The sequence below is a fragment of the Crocodylus porosus genome, unplaced genomic scaffold (genome assembly GCF_001723895.1).
Source record: "Crocodylus porosus isolate Cpor-Errol unplaced genomic scaffold, CroPor_comp1, whole genome shotgun sequence".
Taxonomy (NCBI): Eukaryota; Metazoa; Chordata; order Crocodylia; family Crocodylidae; genus Crocodylus; species Crocodylus porosus.
In genome coordinates this window covers 64,461,809-64,481,696 of record NW_017728909.1, presented here as the reverse complement: position 1 = coordinate 64,481,696, position 19,888 = coordinate 64,461,809, and the positions used below count along the sequence as shown (strand labels likewise).

General features: G+C 40.2%; 1 protein-coding gene across 1 annotated transcript in view; it reads right to left on the bottom strand.

Moving 5' to 3' along the window:
* LNPEP (leucyl and cystinyl aminopeptidase) overlaps positions 1 to 19,888 on the bottom strand; it is an 84,306-nt gene that overhangs the window by 22,097 nt on the left and 42,321 nt on the right. The window contains exons 4-11 of the mRNA XM_019532408.1: positions 16,652 to 16,783; positions 12,517 to 12,637; positions 11,366 to 11,520; positions 10,615 to 10,728; positions 7,603 to 7,734; positions 5,493 to 5,624; positions 2,730 to 2,890; positions 417 to 508 (exon numbers count right to left, since the gene is read on the bottom strand). Coding sequence (XP_019387953.1) covers positions 417 to 508; positions 2,730 to 2,890; positions 5,493 to 5,624; positions 7,603 to 7,734; positions 10,615 to 10,728; positions 11,366 to 11,520; positions 12,517 to 12,637; positions 16,652 to 16,783 — 1,039 coding nt within the window. The remainder of the gene's footprint in view (positions 1 to 416; positions 509 to 2,729; positions 2,891 to 5,492; positions 5,625 to 7,602; positions 7,735 to 10,614; positions 10,729 to 11,365; positions 11,521 to 12,516; positions 12,638 to 16,651; positions 16,784 to 19,888) is intronic.

Sequence of the window (19,888 nt, the reverse complement as noted above, 5' to 3'; positions counted from 1 at the left end):
CAAAGAACACTCCACAGCCTGTCAGGCTGGGGAAAAACATCTAGGTCTATGTTTTGCTCCCAGCCATTTGCATCAGTCATGGACGAGGAAAAAATTTTCCTGGAATGGTTACCATCCACCAGTGCACTCTGTAATACAGGCACTAACGTTTTAATGCAACAATGTTTGATACTACCAACTGATAGCTGACTATAATCTCATCCATTTATAAAAAGTTTAATTTGCTCCACTTACAAAAATATTGCTGATATGCTGTTATTTTTTACCCACAGATGTTATTTTCTTTGCCACTGTACTGTACACCCTTCACTTCAAGACCTACTCAAGGGTATGCAGACAAAAGACTGATAATTTACAAAAGGAAGTTAGCCTGTGTACACTACATAAATTTACTAGAGAGGCTCCAAATCACTTACCTGACTTTTGGTTCAGTAAATATACAGTAGGAAAATGAAAAGTGAGGTTGTGGTTGCTAGTCATGTAAGTAAGAGGAATATGCCACAGGTAACTGTAAAAGAAAAAAATATATATATTTTACAGACATATTATACAATATTAATGAAAGATGAATGTAATCAAGTTTTCTATTTGTTGGTGGTCTCAGTCATTTACTTTTTAAAAACTGCTTTAACACATTACTGGCATTTGAACACCATCATAGGTTAAAGGAATCTATTCTATGCTCTCAGTCACCTCAGGATTCGAAGGGTTCACAGACATCAATGAATTTTTATCTTCAAATTTTCTTTGGGAAGTAGAAATGTATCCTTATTCTCTTTTTGCACTGTAGCACACCAACTAGTAACAGTAAGTAATTTAGCCAAATCCACACCAAAAATCTGTCACAATGACAGGAATGGAACTTACAGCATTTCATTCCCAGCCTAATATTTTGTTCACAAGACCTTCGCTCCTTCATCCCCTCTGTCTTGTTCCACAGTTTTGCATGGAATTTATTTGCAAAATTCAAGAACAAGAGTCGCGATTCAAATCTCATTAGTGAAAAGTAATCAGTTATGGAAAAAATTCACAAGTAGAAGATTATACATTAATCTTCCATGTAACACTGGAATTTTTGTTGTCACTAGATGTAACACGACTGAGAGGGATGACGTGGGTTAATATGCAAAACATTCCAACTACCTGAAAAGCTTTTAGGAACAATTTACAACTTTTTTTCATGTCACCTCTACCTCCAAAATAAACAGGAAGAGACACGGCACAAACTCCTCATGAGACAAATTTATTTTAGGACAACATCTGCAAGATGCAAACATCCCCAAACCCCCTTAAACTTCAACATCAGTAAGGTAAAACAACATTTCCAAGGGTTTGGCTCTACATGTCAGACTTGAGAAGGTCTTTGCCTTGTTAAATAATAAGGTAAAAGTTCACGGTACCAAAATGCCATTGCAAATAAAGGAGCTCTGTGGTTTTCAGTTATTTTATCTTCACTTCAGTATTTCAACACTATAAAAAAGAGCTACTGCCTTCTCAGCCTTTATTGTGATGAAAAATACACCTAAACAAGGTATCATATTAATGTGAATTCATACGTAAACGGAGAGCTTTGTTTTCTGCTTTCTATATTGCTCTGTGTCAACACTCAACCTGAAGTCTTAGTCTAGTAACAAATCACTTCCTCTTCTGGAACTTCTCCAAAATCCTTTAACACCTGGGATCCTTGCAGAATTCTTCCAAACCACTTCCTGCCTCAGTCCTCATGCACCTGCCCTTTTTGTACCCAATTACTTGAGTCAGAAGGCTTGATAAATGGAACTTCTTGGAAGAACTACTTTTATACAGACCAAAACACCCCAACAAAAAACTAAAAGAACAAAAACAAACAAATCCTGAGAATTACTCTAGTGCTTATTGCAGTTCATTATACAAAAGCAAATTTTAAGATTTTGGAGCTCTTGATAGCCATGGACAGGCATTAACATTTGCAGCACTACATTCAATCTGTTTGTAGCACTATAAAGATGGAAATGGTACTACTCCTTTTGAAGAGGAACATCTCAATTCTGTAGCATTATGTGCAATGCCTATAAGGTTATACATGGTGCTAAAGGAGTTCTAGGACTTCCAGCATCCCACAGTTCTCCACTCCCCACCCCATCTTCCAGGGCAGAAGCCTGGTGGGGTGGGGAGGGGATAGGGTAAAGGATCTCTGCTGCCTCTACAAGATCCCAAGCACTGGTTCTCCTCGCCCCTGCTGCCCCACCAGCAGGTGGACTATCTTGGGTAGCTGCTATTTTTCAGCAGCTTCCAACTGATCAGTGACAGTGGGGCAGAGGACGGGCTGGTAGTTACTCAGCTCCCCTAGGAGTGGGGGGGAACCCATGAAACAGACCCTATTGCCCTCTTGGCTAAAGAATTCACTTTTGAGGAGACATTATAGCTCTCCACCCAGGGTCCTGGAACACATATATGCTCCACTATATTTTTGTGCCTCAGCACTTGGTACCACTACAAGTAAATGCCTGTCAACACCCTATATTTCATTTCTACATTTACAAAACTGTCTGTAAATGCCAATTTACAGGAATTGCCAATCATTGTTCAAGGTATATAACAAAGATTGTGTGCACTGCGGTGACTCACTCTCCTTAGAGTGCCATCAGAGGAATTACTGGACTTTGTCAAAGAGGAATATGAACTTTCCCAACAGTTAAATTACATGACTAAAAGGTAAGCTGCAGTGGGGTATGCGTTTGTGGAATAACCTTGCAGATGAAGTCTGATTCTCCGATCCCGTACTTCGTAAAAATCTCTCCTGTTCCACGTGAATGGTCTTTCCTTTTCTTTTAACAGTCACTAGTGGAAATCCTGTGTACAGAATCCAGGTTCTCATCATTGCTTTTACATCTAGTGTTCCATTGGTAATCTATAAAAAACAAACATTCACATTCACACTCTGGAAGGAACTGACCAGTATTGTCCACCTGTCTTTTTCAACCATCTCCTCACAGCTCACTAGATGAGAGTCAACTTGGAATTTATACTAATGCAAGAAGAGAGATTAAATTTCTGTACAGACTCTTTGGCCTGCCAATTCAGTTAGTAGTAAGAATGATGAACAAATTTTATTTTCTTGGGAGGGCAGGGGGGAAGGAACCCAAGTGACACCTGAGCAAGAAAGAGAATTCTGCATAGACTAAGGTGAGGTGGGAATAGGTACAAATAAACTAAAGTACATATGCAAAACATTTTATGGCATTGCACTCTTTTTACTTTGTTTCTCCAGAATTCTGATAATGTTCTAGATTAGAAGAATATTTAAATTATTGTAGAATAAATATTAGGAACTGAATTAACAGAGTCAGACATGCTTACATGTTGAGACTTCCATCTGCGGTTAAACAATCCATTTTAATTTAGAAGCCTTCAGTATTTACTCCCCACCCTACCATTTGCCACTCTTAAATAATTAATCCATCTCCCCATATATCTTGCTAATATGCTTTTATCATAAGGAACATTTACATTTTTATTGATACTTCAATTTTCACCCCAGACAGTAAAGTAGTTTATAAAACAGCTATGCATTTTCTCCTCTCTACCTATATGGAAACTAATGCCCTGATCCAGGGAGTAACCCCTATACAAGCATATTGGACACAATGGAGCTCTGCATGTGCAGAATAATGAATAATGAGCAATTTATTTTCTGAGTTATTACTACTGTATCCAGAAGAGCTATATTTCATCTACTTTTTTCATCACTAAGTTCGGTACCCTATTAATCACAGGCAATGACGATCCATAAACTGATCAAGCTTCATTTTAAGATTAGCTGCACAGACAGATTCTCCCCTCACATCCTCCTCCTTTGTCCCTTCTACTAGCTGTTCTCCTTGTAAACCTGGAAAACCTTCTCCCACCCAATCTGTTCTGCTCTATCACTGTCCCTCCTTCATAATATGTTTTAAGACCTACATGACCTGGTCCAGTCAGCAAAGTACTTAATAAATGCTGCCCAACAGCTCCATCAAATCATTTTGCTTTTCCCATTCCTAAATCTTTGTTTCTTTGGTAACATTGTGATTAAAAGACATTAGTCTTCTTGCTTCTCTCTACAATGTGTGGCACCAGGCTAATACATATATTTAGTGCCATTAAAACCACCCTGTTCAAAAAACAACAACAAATCCCATTCCCCTCAACCCAGAAATAATTGAACAGCTTATACTTTAAGCATGTTAACGTTCAATGGTATACCTCAGTTACTCCTAAATTCACTAAAAGTAGGAAGAATCCTGACAAGGATTTTTTTTTCTCCTACGGGATGGGCTAAATAGTTTACTTGGGTTTTTTTGAGGATTTCTTTTAATATTTATGTGCCTGTTTCTTCCTTTTGTTTACTTTTCCTCTGTTTGGGAGACTATGCAAAAGCTGTGGACTTTGCATTTAGCGATGAAGAAAATCAAGACCTTCCAACTGAAATTAATCATAAGGGACTGATTTCCCATCGGAATAAACTGCATCATCAATTAAGCCACCAGTTCACAACCCCGGGTCGTGACCCAAATGCGGGTTGCACAGGCAATGCCAGCAGCACTGCACAGAAAAGATGAGCTGCGTAGTGGGTCAGGAACTCCACCGCCCCTGGCCTGCCACCACTGTACTCCGCTCCCAGCAGCAGTGCATGTGAAAAAAAGATTGGGAACCACTGAGTTAAGCAGTAAAGTAGGGCAACAACAAGAGCTTTTGAAAAATCTCACCTTTCAATTTTTACTAGAGGAAACTCAATTCTAATTTTTCTTCTATACTGAGATCTAAATCCTGGAAATGTTTAAGCAATTGAGTAACTTTACTCCTGTCTAGTCATACTGACTTCAAGAGAACTCCTCTTGTAAGTGAAGTGTACGTAGGTTCTGTGCTTGCAATACAAGCACTATGTCCACAAAAATACATTATATTTATTCTGGAAGAAAAGTCACCAGGACTGTACACATGGCAATTTAAAAGCTGGAGAGCTGCCTATTGACAGCCTACCCCTTTCCCAGGCAGAGGAGATGACTAGCTACCAAGTAATGGGTTCCCCAATGGGTGGGAGTGTCCCACGGAGCAGTCTTCTAAATGGAGAGCTTGCCTGTGTCACTCTCCAGCCAGGGGTCTGGACATGCATATGCTACAGTTTGCAGACTTTCTCTTGGTAAGAATATCACAACGTTTCTTATCAACAGAAATGAATGCCCACCTGTGGTCTATGCTACCCCATCCCAGGACTATTTTCAAGAGAAGACTGAAAGGAGTACTAGCAGTATTGGAAGCTTTTCTTCTAGGCATCACCATTGCTCATTTATGTTTGTGGATGATACAGAAAACCTGAACAGTCATCATGATCAATAATAAGCAATAATAAGCTTTCAAATAGTTTACAGGCTTACTTAGCAGCAGTAATACAAAGGGGAAAAACACTTTTCATTTCCCAGTGTAATACATCATGTACAAAACAAGATTAATAACATAACTTGGACAGTTACCTCATTCATGCTGTCCCACAAGTCATCACTTTGGGTGGATCCGTAACTGTGATTTAGCAAATAATTCTGAATGCCAGCTTTAAAAACATCCTCACCAAGATAGTTTTTCAACATCAACAAAAGAGAAGCCCCCTAAAAATAAATTTGTAAGAGAAAAAGAAATGTACAGTACTTGAAGCCTTTAACCTGTGTATGCTTCTTCCACGTAAAATAAATGGTGCTCTAGTGAATGGGTCTTTGGTGCTTTACAGATTTCACTGACAGTATTATTAAGAACTGTAGGTTGCTGCCCTTGTGACAGATGGTGTGAGATATAAATACACAAGTAACTAAAATGCATACACAGAGCAAACAGAAAAAAGTAAGATACATTGGTAAAATGGAACATAGTAAGGAGGAATGCTAACAAGTACAGATGCAGCTTGTTTAAAGACTTGAAAAGCAAAGAGATTTTGTGAAACAAGCATTCCAAATAGCCAGTTTTGCAAAAAACTGAACACTAAATTTAAATCTCACATCCATCAAGGTCACCGAGCAAGCCTGTGGCAACATTCCTGCATCAGAGCTACCTAGTCAATAAATGGCCCGAGGACAGAAAAATTACATATTCTAATGCAGATGAACACAAGCCGACCTTGAGGCATGTACAGATGTACTTCACACAGTTAGTACTAAAGCATACACTGAAGATATATAAATATTAATACTGTAATAATAAAACTCCAGCAACCCCCCCAGCAACTAAAAATGTGTTCAAAACTACCCTATATACTATTCTTAGAAGTCTGGTATAAAATTTTTAGAACACAGAATATTTTCCTTCTGAATTATTCATGCACTGTATTTACATACACTCACCTCTTTTTCCTTCAAATATTAGCCATCCAAAATTGGAATGTGTTTTTTAAGTGAGGAAACTAATATCCACAGCAGAATGAGGGAGGCATGGGGATGCTGGAGTAGCTAGCAGGAGTTGGCTCCATGCTGGGTATGCATGCAGGGCAGAACCCACTCCTCAGTATTTACTCGTTCTCTCCTTGCGACCAAAGCTTTAACTTGGTTACAGCCACTACCAAACTGACAGTAATTTTTGGCTGAGTTTACTGGATTGTATAACAAAAGTGTTACTTGCAAAGAATCAAGGAAGATGATTCTTCCACTCTACTCAGCACATGAAGTACTGTGTCCAGTTTTGGGCCGCATGCTTCAAGAAAGATGTGGGTAGGATGGAAAGAGTCCATCAGAAAGCAACAAAAACTATTAGAGCCCTGAAGAAGGTGACTTACACGGAAAGACTGAAAGAGCTAGGATTATTTAGTTTGGAGAAGAGAAGACTGAGGGGAGGGGATTTAAAGTTAGTCGTCAAATACCTGAAGGGCTATGATAAAGAAGATGCAGATAGGATTTTTTTTCTGTGGCTGCAAGGGACAGGACTAGGAGCAATGGCCTCAATCCGCAGCAAGGGAAATTTAGGTTGGAGATTAGAAATAAATCTCTCTCATCATAAGGGTTGTTAAGCATTGGAACAGGATACCAAGGAAGCTGTGAAAAGTTCTAGGGATAGAGATTCAACAAGCAGGTTACACAGACAATTCACTGGGACAGTTTACTTAGGGATGATCCTGCACTGAGTGAGGGACTGAACTAAATGACCACGTGAGGTCCCTTCCACACCTATTTTCCTGAGCCAACAAATCTGGCAATTTTAAAACTAACTGCTTAATTCACGATAGTGTGTGAATTCTGGGTTTATTCTTCTTTCAGTTAAACTGGAAACATATTTAGGTAAGGTGAACATGAAGAACATGCACAGAATTAAATAAATAATAAAATAAATATCTGGAATATATCTCAGGATATAACTGAGTTCTGCCCAACACAGGACTGAAAGGTGAAGGGGAAAGTAGTTTTATAGCAATTACATCCTCCTGACCAAGGCACCCCACCCTAATTATGAAGGATTTTTTTGCATTAAAGCCTAAGTTATTTCCCATACTTAGACTGTGTTTGGGGGAGTGAGGAGGAAGGGGTGGAGAACAGAAATAACCCTGTAGTCTCTTCTGGTGCCATTTAGGATATGTTCTTATATTTTCAAAACATTTGGAATTACCTTAATATATGTAAGTGCATCAAACATTTCTTCAATCTGCTCTGAAGACTGGACAGCAGAGGAAACTGGATGAGAGGAGTTCAAGGCGTCTTTCCTCATGGTCTTGAATTGTAAATTCAGCAAATCTTCATCCTAGATTTAAAAAAAAAAACCCCAAACAGGCTGTTTATGCCCTAATGAGAATTAGAACTTAATTTGACTTAAGCTGAAGTCAAGTCGAAGCACTCTTTCAGTCACCTGAAGTTCAGAGCCAGAATTCAGAGTAGTTGCAGCAGAAAACTTTAACTGTTCTCTTCCCTGTGGACCTGGAATAGTGACCTAACCATCTAACGCTCTTCTGAACATGGACTCTCAGTTTTCCTCTTTTTTATTGACATTCACCCTGATTTATAGGACAATGCCAAAAGGAGACAGCAAACTACAATTAACCCTTTTCATCCCAACCTGTGACAGCAGAAACTTACTCACAGACTGACAACTACAGTTCATATAACTTGTATAACTCAGGTGTAGAGGTCTACCGATACATTAGTCCAACGCGTATCAGCACCAATGATGAGCAGAGCGTCCAGCTGGTAAGTCTGTTTGGGAAGGGAAGGGGCATGGGGGGGCAGGTTGAAGCTCCCATGGTGAGGGAGGGAGTGGGGCTGAGGCAGGCGCTGTCCAGCCGGGGCAGAGTGCGGGATGGAGTTGTGAGCGGCTTGTCTAGGGGGCACAGGGAGTGGGAAGCAGTTCTCGCCACAGTGTGCACCCCTGAGGGAGGCATGGGGAGTGTGTACCCCCCAGATGTGTGCGTGGGGTCAGGGTGGGCTGCTGCTGCAGGCTGGGGCAGCATCAGGCTCTTTCCAGTGGGGGCATTGGTCTGGGGCTGTGCTCAGGGCAGGTGACAGCAGAGGCGCTGGGAAGGAGGGTGAATTCTGGGGTGGCTGCAGCCCACCCTGTAGAACGCCCCCCTCAAACCCTGCGCTGCCAATGCCTGCCCCAAGCACACCCCCAGCCCAGAGGCAGCCTGCCCTCACCCTGCGCACAGATCTGGGGGGCACATACCCCTCTTTGCCTCCCGCAGGGATGCATGCAGCAGCAGGAGCTATCCCCGCTTCCCCATGCCCCCAGACGAGCCACTCACAACTCTGATCTGCACTTTGCTCTGACTGGATAGCACCTGCCCCTGCCTCACTCCCTCCCAGGCACCGGCTTCGGGGGAGGGGGGAAGGGGCAGAAAAATAGCAGTTGCTAACACAGCCATACTGCCAATGTAGTGATAGTTATAAGTCACCACTGGGCTCCCAGCTGTCTTGTTATACCTCTGGCCAACACCTTGTAAGCCAATCTTTGCAATGCCCAGGAAGAAGCATAACATGTCAACAAGAACTCAAGGCCAAAGACTCAGTCTCTACACAAACTATTTCTCTCCCCAGCATGCATGCAGTGATCAAATTACACTGAACTAAAATGTATTTTAAGTATTTTTTTAGATTTAATATTTTTGTAGACTGTGTAGACATTTTTCCTTGTTTCTTAGCACCACCAAGTGGTGAAACCAAAGGCTTCAAATAAGCTGTATATGTACATAACTTCATACAGAAGTAAGAGCAGCAAGGAGACCCTAAATTAGATATACATACATGGAGCAGGTAGGTTAAAACAGACACACACTGTGTGAAGCATGATGATTCAGCAGTAAACTCTGGAGCTAGCTTTTAATTTCTATTTCCTATTCCAATATATATGCTGCAGTGGGAATTGGAGGACACCTATAAAGACAATTTTCAGATGGGCATCTGCTACTAACAGGCTTGTGTATGATGCCTGGTTCCAGGAGTAGAATGTACAAGCCCAAGTTAAGCACATACGGGCAAGCGTAAATCTGTAAATCTACTACACCAGGCAATTTTCTAGCACACTCATGCTGCAGCAGTGCTAATTCCCTTACTTAGAACTGCATATGCAAATACAACTACATTGCTTTTGCTTGAAGGATTATCCTGTGCTGAGCAGGATACCAGGGCACAACTGCCTCGTATACCAAGTTTGTAGTGACATAGCCTGAGTTTTCTGTACAAAAAATGAGGAGGAGTTGGGTACCAAGACTTAGGATTTGCAGCCAGCACACTGAGTGGTATAGACACCTCCAAAGCGAAACGTTGAAATGTTTCTGTGCATGTCTGGAACACAAAGTCTCTTCTGAACTTCAGTGCCTACATGAGTTCAAGATTTTGTAGCCAAGTGAGGTGGGCACTCCTCTGATCCCCTCATTTTTAAGCATTGTATCCAGTGCCTCCGTAATATAAAATGTATAAATAGTCCTTCCTTAGGACCTAGCAGGCATCCAAATACCATCTAAATTCCACTTTAGGCCCCCAACATATACAGCAAAAAGCAGCACTGGGCAGCTACCTAGCCTGGCTCTGCCTCGGCTAGCTCAAGAACCAAAAGCTGTACAGCCACATTAGCTTAAGACCTGACCCAATACCCTACTCCTCAAAACGTTCATTATCCCAGGTGCTTCGCTTATGCTGTCATGACTGCTTCTGTAGCTTGGGTATCTCTGCACAGCAGTGCCTCATGCCACGCAGACTCAATACCTCAGCTAATGGATTCACAGCTAACTCAAGGTATCTGCAGAGCATTGCATTTTACCATGCAGAAATAGCCCAAATGCTTTTCCTGGATCTGGTCCTTAGCATTCAATATTATGCAACACCTAGAAACACAGACCTATTTATCTGCTTTATACTGCTTTATATAAAAATGCAGACAGCACAGGGGGGGAAACGGGAAATGTACAGACTGTTGAAAATCTGGCTGGCTTTTAAAATAAGTTTTTAGATTTCATACCATTTAATACAATAATTTCATTAGTAAGTCACCCTATGTATAGTATGTTAGATGATGAATTCCAAGGTAAAACTCATGAAAAATACATTGAGTTAGTCATTTAATGTTAGAATTAAACCAGTCTTTTCTATCCTTAAAAAGGGAATAAGATGTCAGATAAAATGCAGTACTTACACTATGTAGATCTGGGAAAGTTTCTTTCAAGGCTAAATATTCCATAAAAGTAGCAAATCCTTCATTCAGCCAAAGATCGTTCCACCACTCCATAGTTACTAGATTACCAAACCACTAAGAAAACAAACGCATACATGAATTTCCCTCACACATGCAATCACAGAAAAAATGAATTTCAGCCTCCATATAACAAATGGATAGTGAATAATTAAAGGTATGATGTATATAAACAAACTAATCCCCATCTCCCAAATTTTACAAAGAGCTAAACTACAAGCCCTATAGCATGCCCTATAGGGCATTTATACATATATGTTTTCATCCCATGACATGCTAAAGATCTGGTGGACTGGAGTCTGCTTTGCATTTGAACCGACTTGCACTGTGCTGTGTTGCATGCAGCTGTACAAGTGGCAAAATGCATGTCAACATGTAGAAAATGGCGGTGGTGCGCTTTTGAACTAGAACACCTTTGACTTTTACTCACTGCAGTACGAGCAGGTGCACAAATATCCACTGGTTTTACTACAAGCCCTACAGCATATAGATCTGTTATTGCACAGACAACCCAGGAAGTAGATTGTACCAATGCTATTTTCCTACTGCAATAGAGAAATAGATCTGCAAGCCTTTTATCTAGTGCAGTAAGCTAAGTTATTGTTACCTTTTCTGTGCATTTCAGTGACAGAAAGCTGCACTGGTAAAAATACCATTTAAAAACAGGATCATTATCAATATTTCAGTCTAGTACCTGATGGGCCATCTCATGAGCTATGACTCTTGTTACCAGCTTTTTGTCAACTGCTGAAGAGGTTTTGTTGTCATAAAGGAGTGTTGTCTCTCGAAAGATGAGCAAACCCCAGTTTTCCATAGCACCTGCTTCAGTATCAGGAATTGCTACCAAATCTGAAAAGGAAATAAACCATGTTTTTTATGCCACTGCTTCACACTAATGCCACATTTCAAGTCAATTTGATAAATCTTACTGCTTAGGAACTGATGTGCAAACAGTCATGCACTAGCTTTAAGTACAGAAGTCATCCCATTGACTTTAAGCAATGTATATTGAGAAGTTATTTGGCAGGGATTTAGACAGAAAAATCTGAAACATGAATAGAATTCTGTGCATCTTTTTGAATGTTTGGTGTCAGGTGTACGCTGAATTTTCCACATTTAATAGTAATCATCTTTCTTAAGCCCAAAGGACACAGACTTCTGGGAACTATTTCCACATACCAAATTCAAAAAACATCAAAACTAGGGCTGTCAAATGATTAAAAAAATTAATCATAATTAATTCAGACAGAAAAAAAAATAGTTGCAATTAAACACAAGTTCAATTGGGCAGTTAAACAATAAAAGAATCCCAATTTATTATAAATATTTTTGGATATACACACATATACAAACCCTAAACCTGGCCCTCCAACCCGTCCCCCACATACACTTACCTGCATCCAGGTGAGAGTGTGCTCCTAGGACCCTGACTGGGAGGGGGGAGGGGGCAGGGGGGGATGCTTTTCTACCAGCAGCTCAGGCAGGTACGCACCAGCGATGGGACAGAGGCTGCTTTTGCAACACTGGCAGGGGAAAGGGGGTACTTCCCCCCCCCATCACCAGGAGTGATTAACACTCAGTAAAAAAATTAACACAAAATTAAATTAACGCATTAATCACGGGCATTAATCACAATTAACTGACAGCCCTAGTCAAAACATGTCTGAAATTATTATTAAATAGATTTTAGATGTTTGGAGCCGGGAGGTTATTTGTCCATTATTCTGGTTTTTTTAAATATACAACAGTTTCAATTGAAAGTACAACAAAAATTATACTACTTAGAAATGTTATGGGAAATTGGGTGGCTTTTTTTTAATTAATAGGAAAAACAAAAGATCTTACCTAATTTTTTAAGAGGGTAGTCTATATAAAAATATTTTTGATAAAATTCCAGGAACTTCACTGCTGTATCTAAGGCATACTCAACTTGGCCTAGGTTCTGTGGCATGGCATAGACAGATACCTGGGACAAAGAAAGGCAAGAAAATATTTAATGAGAAGCAACCACAAATGGCTGGGGAAGAAAATAGATGCAGAAAGCAAAAATAAGTAAAAGCCTCTCTGGAGTGGATAAGGTTACCGATTTGGTTCTAATTTGATGGAAGTCTCATATATCTACACATACATGCATGCTTCTGAATATATATATATAAAATTTGAAACTAAAACTTCTACAGTTTTCACTATAGCTGCTTTGTCATTTATAGACCGTGGCTGAAGTATGTAGCAGGGGAAATTTAGATTGGCTATTGGGAGGGAAGCAGGGGAGGAAAAAAAAAAAAAAAACCTCTCAGGGTGAAGATAACAGCCCACCTAGAAAAGCTGAGGAATCTGCACCCTTCCGATAGTTTAATCTGGGATGATCGTGCCTTGATCACAGACAATATGATCTCCTAAGGTCCCTTCCACCCCCACTTTAAGATTCTAGGTTTATTCCATCACATCCACAGGAAAAAAAGCATGTACCATTGGTCTGGGTCCTGATGCATGTCATTGTGCTTTGGATGGTATCAAAGAACAAATTCTCATGAGAGAATGACTTGCACAAGTCTCCTCACACCTTAACCTGGATTCAGTGCATGAAACAGACCAGGGACTCCTTTACTTTGAAAGTCTGAGGGTCTCCTTGGTACTAGATTCTTTGAAGCCAATATAGGGAGCTTATGGGATGAGGCCACAGGATTTTACAGAACCAGTTACCACAATCCTTCTCTGTCTGGCTCACTCAATTCAACAGCTCTGAGGAGTGACAAATGCTATTACACAACTGGACAGTACAGGAATTCTATCATTTTAACCTCCCTACTCTTTCCATCCAAAGCCTTACAAACTCAGCATTTGCACCAGGGAGTGACATTTTCTCCCTAATACACATTTTCCAGTTATACATCATTCCTTTTAGGTATATATATTTTTATATAGTATGTTAAACCACATACAATGGCTTTGGTATACGATGGATCATTATGACACACAAACCTATTTTTCCAAATTACATTTAAAACATGATTAGCAGGTTAATTGCACCTTAAGTAGTAACCCAGTCACACATTAAAGTCAATTTAAGAGGTGATAATACAGTTGAGCCACAAAGTTATTCCACATATAATGTACAACATCTTTGGGGCTCATGTGTATAATGCCTTAAATTGAACGTGTGGCCAGTTGGGGCTGACCCATGACATATCCCAACACTCAACTGAGTGTCAGGATCTAGCATGGAGCAGCCCCAGGGCCTGAGAGAGAGTCCCAGGGTCCCCAGGAGCCAGGGCTGAGTTAAAACACCATGTGCCACTCAGATAGACGGCACGCAGAGTTTAAATGGGTCAAAGCAGAGTTAAAATTCCAGCTGTAGTTTTGACAATTGGCTGATTGTTGGTTGGGGCTGGAGACCTGACTGGGGCTGGTTTCAGATCTCAGGTCAATCCCTGTTCTCAACTGACAATCAGCTCCTAGTTCTTAACTTCCTGGTGGATGGAGAGCTCGGGATCACGATGAAGTAAGGCATGATACAGTGCAGTAGGGATCTAATCCCTGTGTGGCATGGTATATGTGGCAAAGCAGAAGGCACGACTGTTGGAACTGAGGCTTAGATACCATGGCATCTTAACCTGAATGTCTGTCAGAGGCCGTACACACACACGCCCTCTCCCCACCCTAAGAACACCCTGGCATTTCTGGAAAAACAAACTTTATCAAGAAGTACCAAGCACTACAAAAAAGAGCACCTTTTAAGGATTTACACTGCTCCTTTGCCCACGTACATATGCACATACAAGCAGTAATTTAAAGCACTCAAGGTCTGATCCAGTTCCACGATGCATAATGGAGTCTTAAAATGCAGCATTTTTATATGAGGGCTGGGCACCGTAGTTTTCCTCATAGGCTCTCCTGGGTTTACCTTCCTCTGGGGATCTTATTCACACCTGAGATTTTCAGGTTTCCTTACATTTGGCTCTCTCAGTGTGGCCTGTGTGCTAATGCAGGCTATTCTGGTTCCTTAAGCTTAGTTCAAAGTTAGAGGTGTTCATGTGCTGTATTCATACGTGTTCCTGGTCTGCTTTATTACCTCCATTGACCAGACGGGAGGAAAAAAATTAAGTTGTGTAACAGTCTTCAGAGACCTCACTCCCTAGAGCCAAATGGATCACCATTAGACTGGGCATCTCTGCAATATTCTCTCTCCTTTCTTACATATTTTGTATAGCACTAAAATAGCCTTAAAATGCAAACTTTTTAATCATCAATTTGCAAATTAATATCACTGACAAGAATAGTTCACACCACTAAGGTGCTGTTTCAGGCTCTTGAGAAACAGAGGAAGAAAAACCTGCATAATTTTGTATTTGATTCATAAATTAAAATTTTCTTTGCAATTTGGGGAAAAAGAAGAGAAAGGCTGGAATTTAGAGTAAAGTATAACAACCATAAGAAAAATTATCACCCATCAAGCTGCCAGAAGGTAGACCAAATGAAGACTGACCCATTGGCACTAATTAGAATTTTGCCCAAAATGGCGGAGAAATGTAATGATAAAAATCCTGTATCTTTATTTCTGCATATTGGATAAGAGAGATGAAGATGATACTGCCATACCAGTCTAAAAGATAACTATTCCTAGCAGTGTACTTGACAGTGGCCACCGTCCCCTTCCACATTTTTGTTAACACATTACTCTTTGGCACTCTCCAGGCAACTACAGTATAAGTGCTTTCTCTACACTGAGACTTCCCACCTCCAACAGCTCTAGTATAGCAACATAATGGAGTGCCCCCCATAATAACTCTCCTTTCTGTCAAGCTCCTTAGTATCCATTACTTGAGTTACCCACTAACCTACTGGGATATATCCCTGCAACAGTGCCATGCAAAGATCAAATGAAGTCAGCGGCAGTTGCTTGATCAGTGGTTCTCTAGACACGTTCAGAAAGTATCACTCATTTTTTCAAATTTCACTCGTTTTTTGACTATGGAAATATAATGGCACAACTCTTCTATTAAAAGACCTCAGAAAGACCCCAAGAAGTCAGAATGAAATCTATTTGAAATCTCTGGGTTTATCATGCGGATCATGCATAGGTGTTCGCAAACCTAATAGTGTTAATGTGGAGTGCCACCCCATGACACCCTTAAAAGAGCCTCATGGTACCCCAAGGTCCCATAAAACCCTGGCTGAGAATGACTATGCTAGAGCAGGGGTGGGCAATTATTTTGGGCAGTGGGCCACTTACCGCTCAGGGCAGATTAATATTAATTTTCTAAATTTTTTAGGGGCCCCATGGGCCAGATAGAATGGCCTGGTGGGCCACATTCAGCCCGCATTTTGCCCACCCCTGTGCTAGAGTCTCAATATCCTTGAAAAAACAAACAAACAAAACCAAAAAAAAAAAAGCAGATCTTTTTCAGGGACCAAAATACTGACTTAAAAAATTGGTTTTCATTTACCCTAATAGGCAATGTGCTTGTTTGGATGCCTGGATATGGGTAACAGACTGAAGACAAGATTGACTATTTAGGCATTTGTACCCACTGCTCCCATAAGCAGCTATGTGGAAATAGCTATTCATGATAAGAATGGCAGAAGTGTCGCACGTGTTTTCTCCTTGTGGTATGTGCCAAAAGCTCAGCCTGGGTTTCACATGGACTCCACCAATAAAGGGTGGCCAGCAGCAGATGCAACAAAATGGCGTATCTCCTGGCTAGCTTGACATCACTTCTTCCCAGAGCAAACTTTCCCGCTTCCATGTCCAGTACAGATAGTTTTGTGGGTAGCTTATACCCTTGCTCTTGGCAGACGTTCTGCAAACAGAAACCTGCTAGGAGGTTCTGGCGCACACAACTTGGTAGAATCTCTGAAGCTGGTCTAGCCCACAGTATAAGGACCACTGCCTATCTCCTGTCAAAAGACTGTCTAGCAAAACCACAAATGAGCCACTTATTTGTGCACAGAGTTTAATTATACAGTGAAAACAACATACCAGTGTCCTGTTTGTTTCCTGGCTTATATTCTTCAGCTCTCCAACAACAAAGGCTACCAGGTAAGTGCTCATCTTCAAAGTCGTATAGAACTCATCTTGAACTATTCCATCTGTCACTGAGACAGTTGTATTCTGCAGGCAGAAGGAAAATATTGTCATTAATATATTATCATACACCTATATTATGGTAAGTGAGCTCTATGCCTCTCAGTGTTCAATGAAACACATACGCCAAATATTCTCCAATATTTCACTTGAAAAGGCTTTAGGTTGTGCCATAAACACAGGTTTTGCACTGCATTCTAAAAAACGCATGTACGCCTGGTATAAAAACATTCATGTGTTCCAACGTTTCTACATAATTGTGTATCTGTGTACTTTGGCAGAACAGGGCATTCTCAGGGAATGTAGGCACACATGTAATTCTGTACTTCAGAATATAAAATAAGAGAGATGCCATATTGTCTTTAACCTTCAACCTGATACTGAAGTGTATTTCTTGGTAAATTTCTTGGTACATGTATTTCTTGGTAAATGCCAATCTACAAAAATAACTGCAGTTGAACTAACTACATAACATGGAACTACTGAATATTAAACTAAACACTGTAAAAATTTGGGGAAATAACTGCTAACCTAAGCGACGTTCAGAACTATGGAACTGAATTATTTGTGTTGTGCTCTGAGTACATCTCCCTAGCATTGTATAGCATCATGTAGACTTAAAAATAGTGGCAACAATGAACTGGTACAGTGTCATTCAAGGTCATCTTGTCCATCAAAACCTGTACCAACACATTAGTGCAATAGTCTAACCAAGCCAACATGTCTCATTATGTTTTCTTTACTAATAGAAACAGTCCTCTTCTACCTGAGATCTTCTACCAATTTAGACATGCAGGTACGGTGCCTGTACATGAGCGTGGAGGCTGCTCTGACATGCTGCAATGACGGTGTGACGAAGCAGATCGATTACTCAATTGAGTCACTGGAGTGTGGTAATTAGCACACTCTAGAAGACTCCAGCATCTCATATTCCAGTCTCCTTGCATTTAAAAATGGCGGCAGGGGCACCTGACTCAAGCTCATTCGACGATATATGAGACACCATGGCACTTTAATTACAGAGGTTGTCAGACCCACTCTAATTAAAGTGCTGCCCCCTCCCACGCCCGGAGCCCTTATACACTAAGATCAAGTCAATGTCTCATCTGCTCAAACATGAACTAAGTTCCTTTAGTCCCCCCCATTTACAGTGGTGTTTTCCAGACCTCCAATTATTACTGTAGCACTTTTACAATTTTTCAATTTTTTTTAAACATTGATTTTAAATACAGTTCTATTAACATTTTCACTAATGATCGACAGAAAAGAATACTAGAGCTTCTGTACTCCTTTTTGATATTCCTCTACTTAAGCATGCATAAACTACTTTGGATCTTTTAGATACAAAATTCCACTGTTGGAATAGCCAAGTAATGTTTATTATTCACCATGAACCCTTAAATCCTTATTAATCCTAGTCACTTTGTCAGGTTGAGAGCCTGAATTATAAAATAAAACAATCAGATATACTGCCAAGAAAAGCAGTGTTAATATACAAGAACTAAAGAGTTTTACAGGATACTTCATTTACACACTACCTCAGTCCTACAAAGAAATCCCTGTATATACAGAGGTCCTTACAAAAAAAACCTCAGAGTTGTAGAACTAAGTATATTTATAATATAATGAACTATGTTAAAGAAAAGGTAGGTGACCTTGTAATTAAAGAGTCCATAAATAAAAGGGCTATAATGCATGTTCTGAAGAATGCAAAAAAGGAGAGAATGCGAAGAAGAACACAACACCACATTCACCAATATAATCACATTTGAAAATGAAAACATGAGTCAGTGCAGCAGACAGAAATGATACAATATCAAATTATAAAGAGTCAGAAGAAAAAAAATGCTTTCAGTCTAAGATAAAGCCATCCAAAAAACTCAGTTAATTTAATTTGTGAACTGATCATTTTACTTGTGCTGTAATAAACTCTTGGTAATTTCTAATTATTTCTGGCATATTCTTTTGTCATACACACAAAGAGGATCCCAAAAGAGACAGGGAATTTTGAAACCCAACTCTCATTAACACTTTTCTATATTGGAGTGAAAAAGAACCTGAAAAGTGCTTATTTGAGATGTTAGCTAAGTGATTTCCCCAAACAGCAAGGAACATGGAGAGAGTGAAACATTTTAAAGAATGGGACAGTAAAAGGCATCAAGTTAATTTTACAATGCATTAAAAAAATATCAAACCAGGGATCAGGAAGAGTGAAAACAAATGGACTAATTACAGACAGGAGAATAGGCCCTGCAGAGTGAAGAGAAGCTGCTGAATTCACTGCAAGAGAAACAAGCAAACTGGAAGTGAGGAAGCAGGAGCTAGGCACATGTTCCACTATGGGAGACAGCCAGCCTTGGGTGATGGAGTAGGGTGAACAGGCACTTGACAGATGGGAGATGAACCAAAGTGATCCTAGCATGGCATCAACATGCATTAGGTTATCTGAGCAGAAGAAGTGCTCCCACTTGCAGTGAAACAGCTGCTCAGTAAGCAAGGATCAGAAACCCATTGATGGGGAATGAGCTGCTGCCTTTTATCATTTTATACAGAAGTGCTACAAGTCCAGGGCCCCACATACTGAAACCAGGGAGGAATATCCTTCCCTATCCGATCCTAAAAGAATAAGCTATTTCTGTTAAAACAAGCAGCAGTGCAAACTAGCAATATCAATGTTTGAAAGTATTATAATTAGGCATCACAGTTTTATACCCAACTAGAATTAATGGCATAGGCTCACACATCACAGGTCTTTACTGTTAAAAAATGTTGCTGACCACATTGTTAGAAATATTATTGAAAATGCGTTATCAATAGTGTTGTTAGAACAGCACAGCTGCCAGCTCTCCCTGGTGGGAGGAGGAGGTTGGAGGAGAAGCTACTAAGGGCTCTTTGTATTAAGGTATCACTCTCTCTCCGTTTTGCAAATTTCCTATCTGTTACAGTAAAGCATATACGCCTTAGCGTTCTCATGCAGATAAGAGTAAATTGCAATTTTTAATGGTCCTGTCCTTGGGGCAGAGAAGGTTTGAACTTTTGGTAACCTAAAGTACTTTCTGAGCAGGCGCAATTAGCTAATGCATATAAGCCTATCCGCCCCGCACACTTAAGTAGTTAATTATAATGCACATG